The following is a 13,949-nucleotide window of genomic DNA, read 5'->3' as shown; positions in this document are numbered from 1 at the left end:
AGGGGAGTTGCATTCAGTCAGATATGAGCAGGTGTGACAAATCAGCAGGTGTTCACTCAAAGAAATTGTAAAACAAGAATCAAAAGGATTTGTATTTTGCAGTCACTGCCCTGAAAGTATCAGTTCATTTCTGAAATCCTGTCCAACACGTTAATTTAATTCTAAAAAAAAAAAAAAACAGATTTCTTGGATATGATACAGACACCAAGGTATCTTTTACCATTGATAAACCCGTAACAGAAACATAGGTCACTTTTCTGCAACTGCCCCGAAGAATTACCATTTTGGAATTTGTTGTGAATCTAGCATGAGAGATTTATATGAGATCAGAAGATGAGACTAGTCAAAAATCATTCAAAACTGATAACCAGAAAAGACGAGATACTGGTATCAAAACCTAATCGACAACAAAAAATGAGCCTATGTGAACTATGGGAGAGCTTTTAGGATTGGTATCCGCAATATCAGAAAATGAAGGGACATTGGGGCATCCTTTTATCCTTTCACTTCGATGATGTCATTCACACACACACACGTATCACTATGTCATTACAAAGGTGACATAACAGATAGCAACACCAAAAGACAAACAAAAAACCACCAGAAACAAGACACACATATTTATAACACTGTATATAAAATCTAATTTAAAAAAAAAAATCACACTATTCAGGGTTTGCATGAATCAAAATCTCAGACAGGTGGCAAATATCTAGATAATATTTAACAAATAACTACATAAAAATAAAAAACAAAAATAGATCATAATAAGCATAGAGTAATGTACTGTATCTTATCAATTACTGTATATTACCAATGGTGGACCAAGTAATAGATACCCTACAGATTAGATAGATAGATAGATAGATAGATAGATAGATAGATAGATAGATAGATAGATAGATAGGAAAGGCACTAAATAAAGTAATAATAATAATAATAAACAGAAAAAGATAGTGTGATAACAAGAGACAAAGTAGCATGATTAGTCGGTTACCACCCTAGTAAATCCTGTTTAATCAACTGAAAAAGAAAATCAGAATGATGGTGACTGCCAAGGAACTAAAAGAATTTTAAGTGAGGTCTCTTTTGAGAAGCAGCTCCTTCTCCCTCAGACAAAGGTCCAAAAATGAACCCCTGCTTCCAATGGAAGACTTGTTTATACAGAAGGGCTCCAGAAGGGGCTGGAGAGAAAGTGGAGTCATGTGTCTTCCGGCTGATGTCCTTCAGTACTGCAGATGAAAAGGAAGAATATGTTAGCAACAGTACCCCTCCCGACTTGCAGTGGTATTGCTTAATTTGTAAGAGTGAGTGTAGTTTCCCCCTAACTGCATAAGCTTGGAGATAGATAGATAGATAATGAAAAAGGAAACAAAATGTTTACCTTGAATTAAAAAAAAAATCTAGTTAATAACTTTGCACTTTCACAAAAAGTTGTCAATTTGTTTTAGCCGTTTGACCAATAATCTTGGCCAGCAAAGCATTGCAACTTACCAAGCACATAAAAGTTCCATGGGTATACCTGTGACAAGGTCCAGATGGAACAATGCATAAACAGGTCGTCTTAATATTAAGTTTTAGTCACAGCAAGACAATGGCCATAATCAACAGCTTTATGTTCATTTCAATTTATGTACAATTTCCTAAGTGTTATCCGACGCAAGGGAGAGGCCAACTGGTATACTGCAGACAGACATGTCATGTACCAGTTAACTGTGGATGAAGACACCCCACAGTGTAATGATACAGTCAAAGCTGCAGTAGCCCAGTAGGTCAGATGATTGTCCAAGATCACCTCAAGTAAGGTTGACACGTCAGACTAGTCTATTTGAGAGAATGTCTTATATTGGCCATGTGTTATGCTGGTGAAACTGTTAGCAGACCCAATGTTTGCAATCAGTGACAGTACAGTGATGAATGGGCTCCACGCTAAGGACAAAATGACCAGTCACAATCTCTCTGCTTTGCTCATAGCTCCTACAAATCCGACCCTACAACAGGACAATGCCAGTCCACATAGCTATTGTATTCACAAATGTCCTAAGGAATGAATGCTGGTGTGCTGGTGCCACAGGAGGCCAGCATTCTTTCCTAAACTTCAACCTGTGTGTGAATTGGTTTCCTCCCACATTGTTGGGTTACTTGGTCTGGTGTCAGTTTTGATGGAATGGTGGTCCACCCACAGTCTGTGATGCCTTGTTGGGAATGCTGCTGGGAAAGGTTCCAGTTTCCCACAACCCTAAAGTACAAAAATATAGATTGTAAAATAAATAGATGTTACAACATCACTCAGTGCTTCTTCTGAACCATGCAATATTTAACTTAACTTAATTCTGTTTGTTTTCAGGGTTGATGTGCCTGGTGTCATTTTCAATTGCGCTGATTTTTACAATGGGATCAGGAAACTACTGGCTGGAAATTTTTAACAGTTATGTGGGATCTGTGCCTCTGCTGATTATTGCTTTCTTCGAAATCACAAGTGTGGTGTACATATATGGAATTAAGAGGTAATCTTACTCTCATATGCAAACACTCGCGCTCACTGTACAAGGCAGACAGAGCAGAGTCTCTTACGAAATGGTCTGTATAATGACCATGTAGATTCATCCACCTTCTAAAGTAGCTCAATCCACAACGGAGCAACTTCAGGTACCAGTTCATCACAAAACATAGGCACACCAACACTGGGCAAAACAACAAGCATCTAATACTTTAGTGGTTCACAAGGTTAATCCTAAGGGACTGTGTGGCTTCAGGTTTTTCACAACCAGTGCATCACTCTTACTTTTCACCAGTTTCATTGTTTAGTCTCGTTTCCTATTTTATTTTATATGTGAAATTCTGAAATGTGTATTGTTGCCAAAAGTTTAAATGCTTAGGTTTTCTTTTCCATTTCATTTTTAATTAACACTTTTCTGTAATTCTCTAACTGTATTCAACACTGAGGGCTCAAGGCGAGTGATTACTTCTATGCCATAGTCACTCGTCTGCTCATTTGCAAAAATGTTTTCTTAATAAGAATACGAGTAATGTCTGCACTGCTCATTGCTATTTATCACTAGTTGAATATACTGTAGTTAAGAAACCAAATGCTACATAAAAAGGTTAAACAAAAGAAAATCAGCCAAAGAAACAGACAAATTTAAAGCTATGACAAAGAATACAGATATTTATGAATATCTTAGAAGTACAGTTAGGTCCATAAATATTTGGACAGAGACAACTTTTTTCTAATTTTGGTTCTCTACATTACCACAATGAATTTTAAACTAAACAACTCAGATGCAGTTGAAGTGCAGACTTTCAGCTTTAATTCAGTGGGTTGAACAAAAGATTGCATAAAAATGTGAGGCATCTAAAGTATTTTTTTAACACAGTCCCTACATTTCAGGGGCTCAAAAGTAATTGGACAAATTAAATAACTGGAAATAAAATGTTCATTTCTAATACTTGTTTGAAAACCCTTTGCTGGCAATGACAGCCTGAAGTCTTGAACTCCTGGACATCACCAGATGCTGGGTTTCCTCCTTTTTAATGTTCTGCCAGGCCTTTACTGCAGCGGCTTTACTTTCAGTTGCTGTTTGTTTGTGGGCCTTTCTGTCTGAAGTTTAGTCTTCAACAAGTGAAATGCCTGCTCAATTTGGTTAAGTTCAGGTGACTGACTTGGCCATTCAAGAATTTTCCACTTCTTTGCTTTAATAAACTCCTGGGCTGCTTTGGCTGTATGTTTTGGGTCATTGTCCATCTGTATCATGAAACGCCCAATCAATTTGACTGCATTTAGCTGGATTTGAGCAGACAGTACGTCTCTGAACACCTCAGAATTCATTCGGCTGCTTCTGTCCTGTGTCACATCATCAATAAACACTAGTGTCCCAGTGCCACTGGCAGCCATGCACACCCAAGCCATCACACTGCCTAACTCCACCGTGTTTTACAGATGATGTGGTATGCTTTGGATAATGAGCTGTTCCACTCCTTCTCCATACTTTCTTCTTGCCATCATTCTGGTAGAGGTTGATCTTGGTTTCATCTGTCCAAAATGTTTTTCCAGAACTGTGCTGGCTTTTTTAGATGTTCTTTAGCAAAGTCCAATCTAGCCTTTCTATTCTTGAGGCTTATGAGTGGCTTGCACCTTGCAGTGCACCCTCTGTATTTACTTTCATGCAGTCTTCTCTTTATGGTAGACTTGGATATCGATACGCCGACCCCCTGGAGAGTGTTGTTCACTTGGTTGGCTGTTATGAAGGAGCTTCTCTTCACCATGGAAATGATTCTGCGATCTTCCACCACTGTTGTCTTCCGTGAATGTCCAGGTCTTTTTGCGCTGCTGAGTTCACCAGTGCTTGCTTTCTTTCTCAGGATGTACCAAACTGTAGATTTTGCCACTCGTAATATTGTAGCAATTTCTCGGATGGGTTTTTTCTGTTTTCGCAGCTTAAGGATGGCTTCTTTCACCTGCATGGAGAGCTCCTTTGACCGCATGTTGTCTGTTCACAGCAAAATCTTCCACATGCAAGCACCACACCTCAAATCAACTCCAGGCCTTTTATCTGCTTAATTGATAAGACATAATGACGGACTTGAACACACCTGCCCATGAAATAGCCTTTGAGTCAATTGTCCAATTACTTCTGAGCCCCTGAAATGAAGGGATTGTGTTAAAAAAATGCTTTACTTGCCTCACATTTTTATGCAATCTTTTTGTTCAACCCACTGAATTAAAGCTGAAAGTCTGCACTTCAACTGCATCTGAGTTGTTTAGTTTAAAATTCATTGTGGTAATGTACAGAACCAAAATTAGAAAAAAGCTGTCTCTGTCCAAATATTTATGGACCTAACTGTATTTCTATGCTAGATCACTAAACAATAAGATCAATAAAACCTAAGAATGAAGACCTGATTATGAAATTGTTTAGAATAAAACCTGCAGCCTTGTTGCCCAGGACTGAAGATGAAAACCACTGAATTACCAAATCTGCACCTCTTTAGGATTTGGAGCACCTTAGACAGTAACCTGGCTGAGAATGAAACTCCATGGTGCTGTAGTGCTAACCTCTAAAGCTGCCTGATGATTGGTTAAATTCAGTTTCCCAACTCAGAATGTTTACAATTGTTTTTTCTCATTAAACAATTTGTGGCTATTTGCAATCCTTTCAAAACCCAAATTCAACATAAATGCACTGCCTCATAAGTACCAAGAAATGATGACATTCTATTTGAATGTTCCTCTTATTTAAGTAATGATTTTACAGTTTAATGTTTTTGTAACATAAAGCAGCTCATAAAGCTGACTTGCTTTGTACTACAACTTTGGTTTGTAACGTGCATTGTGATACTGCCCTGTGTGAATGATCACTTTCATTTACAGGTTCAGTGAGGACATTAAATGGATGACTGGTCGATACCCTAATATTTATTGGCAGGCAACATGGAGAGTCATCAGTCCTTTGATGCTGCTGGTTGTATTTGTGGCCTACATTGTTGTACAAGCCCAGGTGCCTGCCACTTATGATGCATGGAATCCAAATAACGTATGTATTTCTAATACACACATTTATTTACTGTATTACTACTCAACCCATTTTTATAGTTCTACCATTTTATCTTTAAGTAGCTGAAAATTACATGTAAAATCTGCAGAACCAATCCAAAAGAATTACCAATACATTACAGAAATATGAATTGACAGAAATGTGCAAGGTAATGACTAAGTTAAAAGAAGATAAAAGACTAAACAGTAACTTAGAAGACACTAGAGTATCATGGTCAAAACATCTCTTTAGTAGACAGTTATAGTGGGACACCCAGGCCTTCCTTTTTATTTTCTTTTTGGTCCAATACATATTTCCAAATCATATCAAATTTTACTTGTCACATACAAATTATATAATAGAAGAAAAAGAGGAAGGCCTAAGAGAAGGTTTATGGATGTGGTGAGGGAGGACATGCAGGTGATGTGTGTAACAGAACAAGATACAGAGGACAGAAAGATATGGAAGAAGATGATCAGCTGTGGTGACCCCTAACGGGAGCAGCTGAAAGAAGAAGAAGACATACAAATTATATAATATTATTTATACATTATGCAGTGAAATGCTCCATTCAACTGTTTTTGTAGATTATTTTATCTATTAAGTGGGTCTATAGATGTCTGAGACTATACCAAGAGAGTCATGTACAAGGCAGGAAGCAAAACCACCATAACCCCCAAAGCTCACTAACCCTCTGTTATATGCAGTATTAACACACTATACTTATACATATTTTATTTATATTGTTACATGGACACATATACATACATACATACATACATAAATATGAGCGTAAATATACTGTAGCACGTAGATTAGAGATGCTGTCACATGGATCCAGTATACAATGTATGAATGCTGTGTGCTGTGTTTGTATTCATAATTCCTCCTTGAGGTCACTACAGTTTTTGACTCACTGGTACGAGCAAATCGACTCGTCTTGATGTCTAGTTATGCAAAACTTCAAGCTTTTTGGGGTTCCTCCATATTTTTAATCCTCTAGACCTGAAAACCCTCAATTTTTAGTCCACTTTAGACCACATTTTATGCAGGAAATTACACCCTTATGATAACAGGTAAACCAACAAACCTGAAGTTGTGCATGTCACATCAATCGACCCCAGGGGTTCATCCCCTAATGGGATATGAGGGGTGAAAGTTACTCCCCTTTACAAAAGGTTAAAAAAAAATAGGGATCTGTAATACACACATGTGGAGTGTTGTTTTATACTATTTTGACGATGTCGATCAAGCATATGGTAATATATTTGACATTTGATTCCTTACCAGAGGTCCTGCCCCTCTAAAAACCACTCCATGAAGATTATAAAATTTCAAACAAAAGCAAGTGGGGCGTTGTTTTATACTAATTCAAGGTCAGTAATTAGGAAAATTATGTTATTTTTGATTTTGGATTATTTTTCTAGGCCTCTATGGATCTCTATTAAAACATGAAACAGAAACAGAAACAAATTTCTATTAAAATTTAAAATATATAGACTTTAAACATTAAAATTGCAACACATATTTTAATATTTCAAATATCCGATGCAGCTATTTTTGTTTATTATGTACTTCTACCTCATGAATGTTCATTTCTTATGAACACAGTGAATTAGGGAGGCTTACACTAATTTTGATTTTGTTTTTCTTTTCTGTGCTGAGTTGGCAGATTTATCCATTGCCTGTGGTAGTTTTCCTTCTGGTAATCTGGTTTGTATCCCACATGGCCAAAGATGTCCACGTGGTTAACGTGAGTGTGGGAGTCTGTATGACTGGGACTTGTAATGAATTGTTGCCCTGAAATGTGCAAACATTAATGCAGAGCCGAGTACTACAGTTTAAAAGTGATGTCTCAGCTCCCAGGTAGAATTTCTGCAAGTGCAAGTGGAGATATACTGTATTTATGAAGATCATACAAAGGGCCACTAGTTTGGGAATTACCAATGATTTCAGGCATACAAGTACTTTTTCCAAATGTTTCTGTATTGTGTACAAACACGTAAGGAACAGACATGCACAAACATCTGGCCATCCCCTTATTGAAATCACTTATTTGAAGATTAGACATGTTAGGGTTCAATCAATATGAGGAACCATCTCTGGGTTAGGTGTAGTGGTGCAACGGATCAAAAAAACTCACGGTTCGGATCACGGTTTTAAGTTACGGATCGGATCAATTTTCGAATCAGCAAAAAAAACAAAAAAAAAACGACAAGACAAATTTAACTCTCCATTTATTTAATTAAGTATTTTTTGCCCATTAAAAAACATTCAACTCAAGACTCATTCCACTCAATTATATAAATACAAATTAAGGTGCAATATAGGGCATGATAACTATTTCCTTTAATGTGGACATAATAAAAAACAACTTTAAATGCAATTTAAGGCATCTTTTCTTCTTACTTTGAACATGGAGAGAGAAATAAAAACTAGCTTATGTCCACATTATCAAAAAAGAAGAAAGAAAGCAAAGCAGACCTGAGCTTATAATTTCATTTTTTTTTTTTCAAAAACATGCAGATGTCTACATTTTCTGGGAAAAGTGTAGATCTCTTTGCTGTAACTATGTCCCCTGCTGTTGAGAACACCCTCTCGCTAGGCACTGAAGTGCCTGGCACAGCAAGATGGTGTCTTGCCATTGTGGCAAGGTGAGGGTATCTACATTCGTTGCTTTTCCATCAAGTCAGTGGATCACCATCGACTTTAATGCCACTTGCTGCATCATAGGATACCACCTCCTCTTTAATGGTGTCAGCAAAAGCCTTGCTGACCATGTCCTTCTGTGCAAAGGTCTTGCCAAAAAGCTCCGTAGTTGCTGACTTCTTTTGAGGAGATGTGTCTGCTCCTGTTGGTGCTGCATATTGACGCTGCAGGGAAAGTTACATTATTGGTTAAAACTTTTTTTTTAAATGATGCTGGAGGTTTGTCGAGCTCCTCTGCTAAAACTGCTACCGCTGTGCATGGCCACGCGTATGAAACGGCAAACCAGACAAAAGTCGAGCGAAAATGCGTGAGAGAGATTGAATTAGTGCGCGAGAGAGACAGAGTTAGTGCGTGAGAGAAGTTTAATTGCAGTTCAGTGCACGAGGGCTACCGAGTGGCGCGAGAGAGAGACAGAGTTAGTGCGCGAGCGAGGTTGAGAGAGCACAATACAGTGGAACTTTTTTTTCTCGGATCTTCGGATCATGTGCGTACCGAACTGTGGACAGGAATCGGTTCGGATCCGTTGCACCACTAGTTAGGTGTCAGTCTATCAAAGAAAACACTTCCTCCAAACAAAATACAGACAAAGACACACACACAAAATACTGCGTATGCTATATATAAACAACTGCACTTGTAAAGGGCCTTTACATTGGGTTCATTGACGAAAGGCACACTCTAAGAGCAGGTGATGGTAGTACAATATTTTGCCATAACATTCAGAAGTTAGAGGGGGCAACTAGAAGAAGTGGCTTGAAGAAAATTGCATCCAGCCACCTGTCTTCTAACTTGTTTATCGAAGATAGGCACAGGCACTCCATGGCCACATATTGGATAAGCAGGTTAGGAAAAGGAGAGAAGAAAAACCAACGGTAAAAATCTTAAAGCAAACCACAGGCCACAGAACTAATTTAGGCATGTGTTCAATTAAAAGCTTGGGTTCACTTTTCAAAGTCAGAAGGCTGACTTTGTCCTGCTGACCTAGATCATAAGCAGTGATGATGTACAGTATGTACCTTAAGTTCTGAATATTTCATTTGTTTAATTTAATTTGTGTTTTTTTATAGCCAAAATTTCCTACGCCACAGACGGAGGATTATCCTGGTTGGGTCTTTGCCATCTGCATTCTGTTAGTGGTCTTTCCCTGCATATGTATTCCTGCAGTAGCAATTTACAGATTTGGCCAGTGGATAAAAGGACGATTACACAGACATAATCATTCAAACGCATATGACAACAAAACTTATGAAGCTGAAGTGCAATGAGAAGACTGTCAGTGAACTGATTGTCCATGTCTGCCATTTGTCCACATTCTGTCTGTAATGAATCATTTATGTTTGCTAATCCTACCAATCGCAATGGGGCCTTGCACAGTTTCTTTCTTCTTAAAGGATGTTATTGTTTTTAATTTACTTTGGACAAAAGTGCTGCACTGCATACAATACAGGCCTTCCTTTACGAACTTTAACCTTTATAAGGATGGGAGGGTGCTGCGCAGTAAGCATATGTCACTAAGTAAGTGAAAGGATTTATAAAGCTGTTTTGGGAATGATATGCATATTTAATCATGTGTGAAATTTATTATCAAAAAGAAAGTAGGCCTCTATGTTATTTGAAGAACCCTAAATCTATGAGATATGCATTGAAGGCTGCCACACCAACACATCTAGATAAGGTATCAAAGAAACTTGGCGTCTGTTTGCTTATGAGAAAAGCAAACTGAAAAATGGAACAACCTTTGCTGTTCTTCAATCACTCAAGATGATGCCAACTGGTGCTTTAAAGTATTGATTGGCACTGCTGGACACAACACTGAGATGGGTTACAGAACAGGGTGGAATCTGCAAATCTGACTTTATTTAATATGATATGGGACCTTTCAAAAGCTACATCATCATCAAGTGAATACAAAACCAATGAACAATGAAAGATGATCAATAAGACAAATACAAGAACATGTTAAATAATCAATGAGTGGTTCATTTCAGTTTTTCTGTGAACAATAAATTGGGCAAAATGACAGAGTAGATAGCACTGCAGCTTAGCTAACCTGGAAAATGGGGTTCAGTTTGTGGCCCAGTGGAAGTACATGAGGTATACTTCTTCTCTATGCCCATTTTTTTTTAAACATATCAAGAATGTACTCCACCATTCCAAAGACTTGTACAATGGACACCTTTGGTATTCTAAATTGGACTAGTGTGAGGAAGCCATATATTATGCTTGAGATTATCAGGATAGGCTTCAAAGCTTCTTAAACGGAAGAAGTAAAGAGACGCATGGGCTGTATAATGTGATGCAGAGAGAAGTCCACAGCAAGAATCTAAAATTGAGCCTAAAAGAAGAGGCAAATACATGCTAAGTATAATCCTCCATCTTTATGATAGCAATGGCCGAAGAGGATTTGTGGCTATTAACTGTAAAAATAATTTTTAAAAGTGAGGTGACAGTCACAGAAGTATATAATATATATAAAATACTTATTTTTGAAATATTTGAGATGGCCATAAAATGCACCTGTGGGCAGATTAGGAAAAACTACAGAGTGGACACTACAGCATAATGTGCTTAGGATTCTGCTGTTTCTCATTCATTTACCCATCCATCCATCCATTATCCAACCCGCTATATCATAACTACAGGGTCACGGGGGTCTGCTGGAGCCAAACCCAGCCAATACAGGGCGCAAAGCAGGAAACAAACCCCGGGCAGGGCGCCAGCCCACCGCAGTTCTCATTCATTTAAATTCCCCTTATTGTATAGTATCTGCAGTCTTCAGTACTGATCCACTCTAATAACAATTACTTTAGGCCCTTCAAGCAAATGTCCCTACAGAGGCTGCTTATGACGGACGAGATTTTACTTATAGAATCCAGTATTTAGTAATTAAAATATATTCATAAAGCATATTTTAACACAGCTTTCACTGACTAAAGTACTGCACATACAAAAGGTAATAATAGTAATAAAACTAAATATATTTAAAAATGATAGAATATTAAAATATATCTACAATATTGATTACAAATCAGAAAAGGCTTGAGAGTACAAATAAGTCTTAAGCCTAAATTTAAAAACAAAAATGGAGGAAGCACACCTAACATCAACCAGAAAACTGTGGAGCTGCAACAGAAAATGTTCAGTCACCATTTTATTTTCAACCTGTCCGCAGCACACGCTGGATTTGTTTGGTTAAGGATCTAACAGACTATATAAGATGGGGCCATCTCATTTAAAGCTTTAAAAACAATCAACGATATGAATCAATAATAATAATAATAATAATAAATAAATTGAATTCTGCACTGAACAGGAAGCCGATGAATGGAAGCCAGGACTGATGTAATGTACTCTTGCATTTAAAAAACAGTCAAAAGATGCAGCAGCATTCTGGACAATTTATAAATGACCAAGTAGAGACTGTGGGACACCATGATATAAAGAATTATAATAGTCCCATCCTGATGTAATGAATGCATGAATAACCTTTTCCAGAACCTGGAAAGACAAAATTGATTCAATTCTAGAAGTAGAATTAAACTTAACTGAACCAAGTGTGGAATCAATAATCACACCCAATTTTTTTGGCAAAAGATGACACACAAGAGGCAAGATGAACTACACTTCTACTGGGCTTGGAGTGCTAAATAAAATATCCTTGTTATTATCATTATTAAGCTGGAGACAATTACTATCTGTCCAGCCTTTGATATGCTGTAAACCAGCGTTTACCACAGTAGTCATCCTCATGAAATATTGCGCGATCAGCAAAGCACAGGGGATTGGCTTGAGGTTTATGGGGTGATTCTGTGCGATCATCAGAGACATTAGATGAATCAAGCACGATCATCAATGCTTCTCGTCCTTGGTGAATCGAGCATAATCATCAGAGCAGGGGCTGGGGAGGTTGACCAGGATCAGCCGCAATCCGCCTGCAACGCTACTGCTGTGAATTGAGCACAATCATCGGGCCAGTGAGTTGGGTTTTGTCTGGGGTCAGCCACTGTAATGCCACCACAACCCACCTTTTGAGAAATACTGCTGTAAACAATGAAAAAGAAGTAAAAGATTTCAATGAGATATACAGGTGTAGGGCTTTGTATTGGGAAGAAAAAAATACTTCAATACTTCCTTAAATCTAAGTGTTTGCCTTTGATTAGTGTGATTACTATTGTGTATTTAATAATATACTTAAAAAATATGCACAACTCCATCCTGGGACAGACTATGCACTATTTACCCTGGCTGATGACACTGTACTGATGATTTTTTTCTTTGCCCCTTTGAATTTAGTTTTTTTATTATACAGAAAGGTGTGACAAAACAAAAAAAGCCACATCCCAAGAGGGGGTATGCTTGATTAATGTGCTGGTTGTGCACCTTATTAGACAATTCATGTGCACATGGTTTTTTAGGGCTTGAGGCAAGTGGTCTAGCTTGGGTTTGTTTTAATCAAATTTATTCCATTATTTATAGCTTCATCTCTCCACTGCTGCTACAGAGTGCAATGATTAAAAACCTGCATTTATGTAATCAAATGTCAGCCAGATTGCTTTGCTAAAAAGAGAAAAATTATATTCATACTCACGAATTTACAGAAGACATTTTCCTTAGGTCTATTAAGCCCAGTTTGCCTTACTTAGAGGCTTGGAATATACTCTGGTTATAAAAGGCTCCTTTGTCATGTCCACCTTATTGACCTGCGTTTTTCTGCTAGAAATCAAAGTAAAATGCATGAGATTATTTTCTTTATGGCATATATTTTTCTTGTCTATTAGTCCTACTTTGTAATCATTGTATAGTGTGCTGCATTGAGTGTTAGTGAACTGGAAAAAAAATCTGACACTGAAAGCTTTCTAAATAACACAATTTGCAATTTATTAACTTCAAAACTGTACATTTACTGCAGCTTTTACTAAGGTTCTTTATATCAAAAGGGAATATGATTAAAAATCATCAGTAATTTCATACTAGATGGTGTGGATCTCTAATAGATATGGCACTGGCACAGAAGCACAAGATCACCATTTACATCTCACAACTTACTGATTTGTAAATCACTTTGGATAAATGAGTCGAATATGTAAATGTAAATATGTAATGTCATTGGCTACTCAGACACTGCCTGTGTAGAGTTTATACAATCTAATTTTTCAGTGCTTTTCCTTCAGGCACTGTGAATTCCTTCCAAATCCCAGAGACCTGAGATTATTCAGCTATTCCTAATTAGCCTGATGCGAGTCTGTCCTGCCACACACTGGTGCCCCAAACAAGTTTTTTTTTTTTTAAATTAATGATGCCATTAGAACCTGCACTGGACTAAGCACATTCAGAAAACAATTGTTGGTACACTAGGCTGGCACAGTGGTGGGAAAAAAAGAAAAGAAAAAAACAAAACAAACAAAACTGCAATTTCTAAGCCGCTGTAGATAACAGAGACACAAGAATACAGTTAAATGAGGTGTGGTGCCTGCTCTGTATTGCTGTTTGAAAGAGCAGCTTCAGAAACTTGACTTCAAACCTTGGTTTGGTCCCCACCAGCATTCTGTTAGCATTTTCTCCATATGTTTCAGTGTCTCCCCCCCAACATCACAGAGATGGACATGCTAAGTTAAATGTATGCATCATTATGAACTACTGTGCCATGCATTGCTGCTTTCAGCCGTGTGCCTTAGGTGGCCACAACAGGATCTGGCACCCAATAAA

The 13,949-nt window shown here is 37.6% G+C and overlaps 2 protein-coding genes across 4 annotated transcripts in view; one reads left to right on the top strand and one right to left on the bottom strand.

Moving 5' to 3' along the window:
- slc6a18 (solute carrier family 6 member 18) overlaps positions 1-10,363 on the top strand; it is a 53,928-nt gene extending 43,565 nt beyond the window's left edge. The window contains exons 10-12 of the mRNA XM_039736957.1: positions 2,348-2,507; positions 5,372-5,534; positions 9,311-10,363. Of these exons, the coding sequence (XP_039592891.1) occupies positions 2,348-2,507; positions 5,372-5,534; positions 9,311-9,508 (521 nt within the window). The 3' untranslated portion in view covers positions 9,509-10,363. The remainder of the gene's footprint in view (positions 1-2,347; positions 2,508-5,371; positions 5,535-9,310) is intronic.
- The window catches only part of tert (telomerase reverse transcriptase), a 98,604-nt gene continuing 85,583 nt past the window's right edge, over positions 929-13,949 (bottom strand). The window contains exons 17-18 of one of the 3 annotated variants that reach the window (XR_005630691.1): positions 12,832-12,956; positions 929-1,232 (exon numbers count right to left, since the gene is read on the bottom strand). The gene's annotated coding sequence lies outside the window, so the exon portion shown is untranslated. Of the gene's footprint in view, positions 1,233-11,280; positions 12,957-13,949 lie in introns of those variants that run through there. The other 2 variants (XR_005630693.1, XR_005630690.1) reach the window with 2 other exon arrangements.

Source organism: Polypterus senegalus, chromosome 15 (assembly GCF_016835505.1).
Source record: "Polypterus senegalus isolate Bchr_013 chromosome 15, ASM1683550v1, whole genome shotgun sequence".
NCBI lineage: Eukaryota > Metazoa > Chordata > Cladistia > Polypteriformes > Polypteridae > Polypterus > Polypterus senegalus.
The sequence above is the reverse complement of the archived record's forward strand: the minus strand, read 5'-3'. Positions and strand labels throughout refer to the sequence as shown.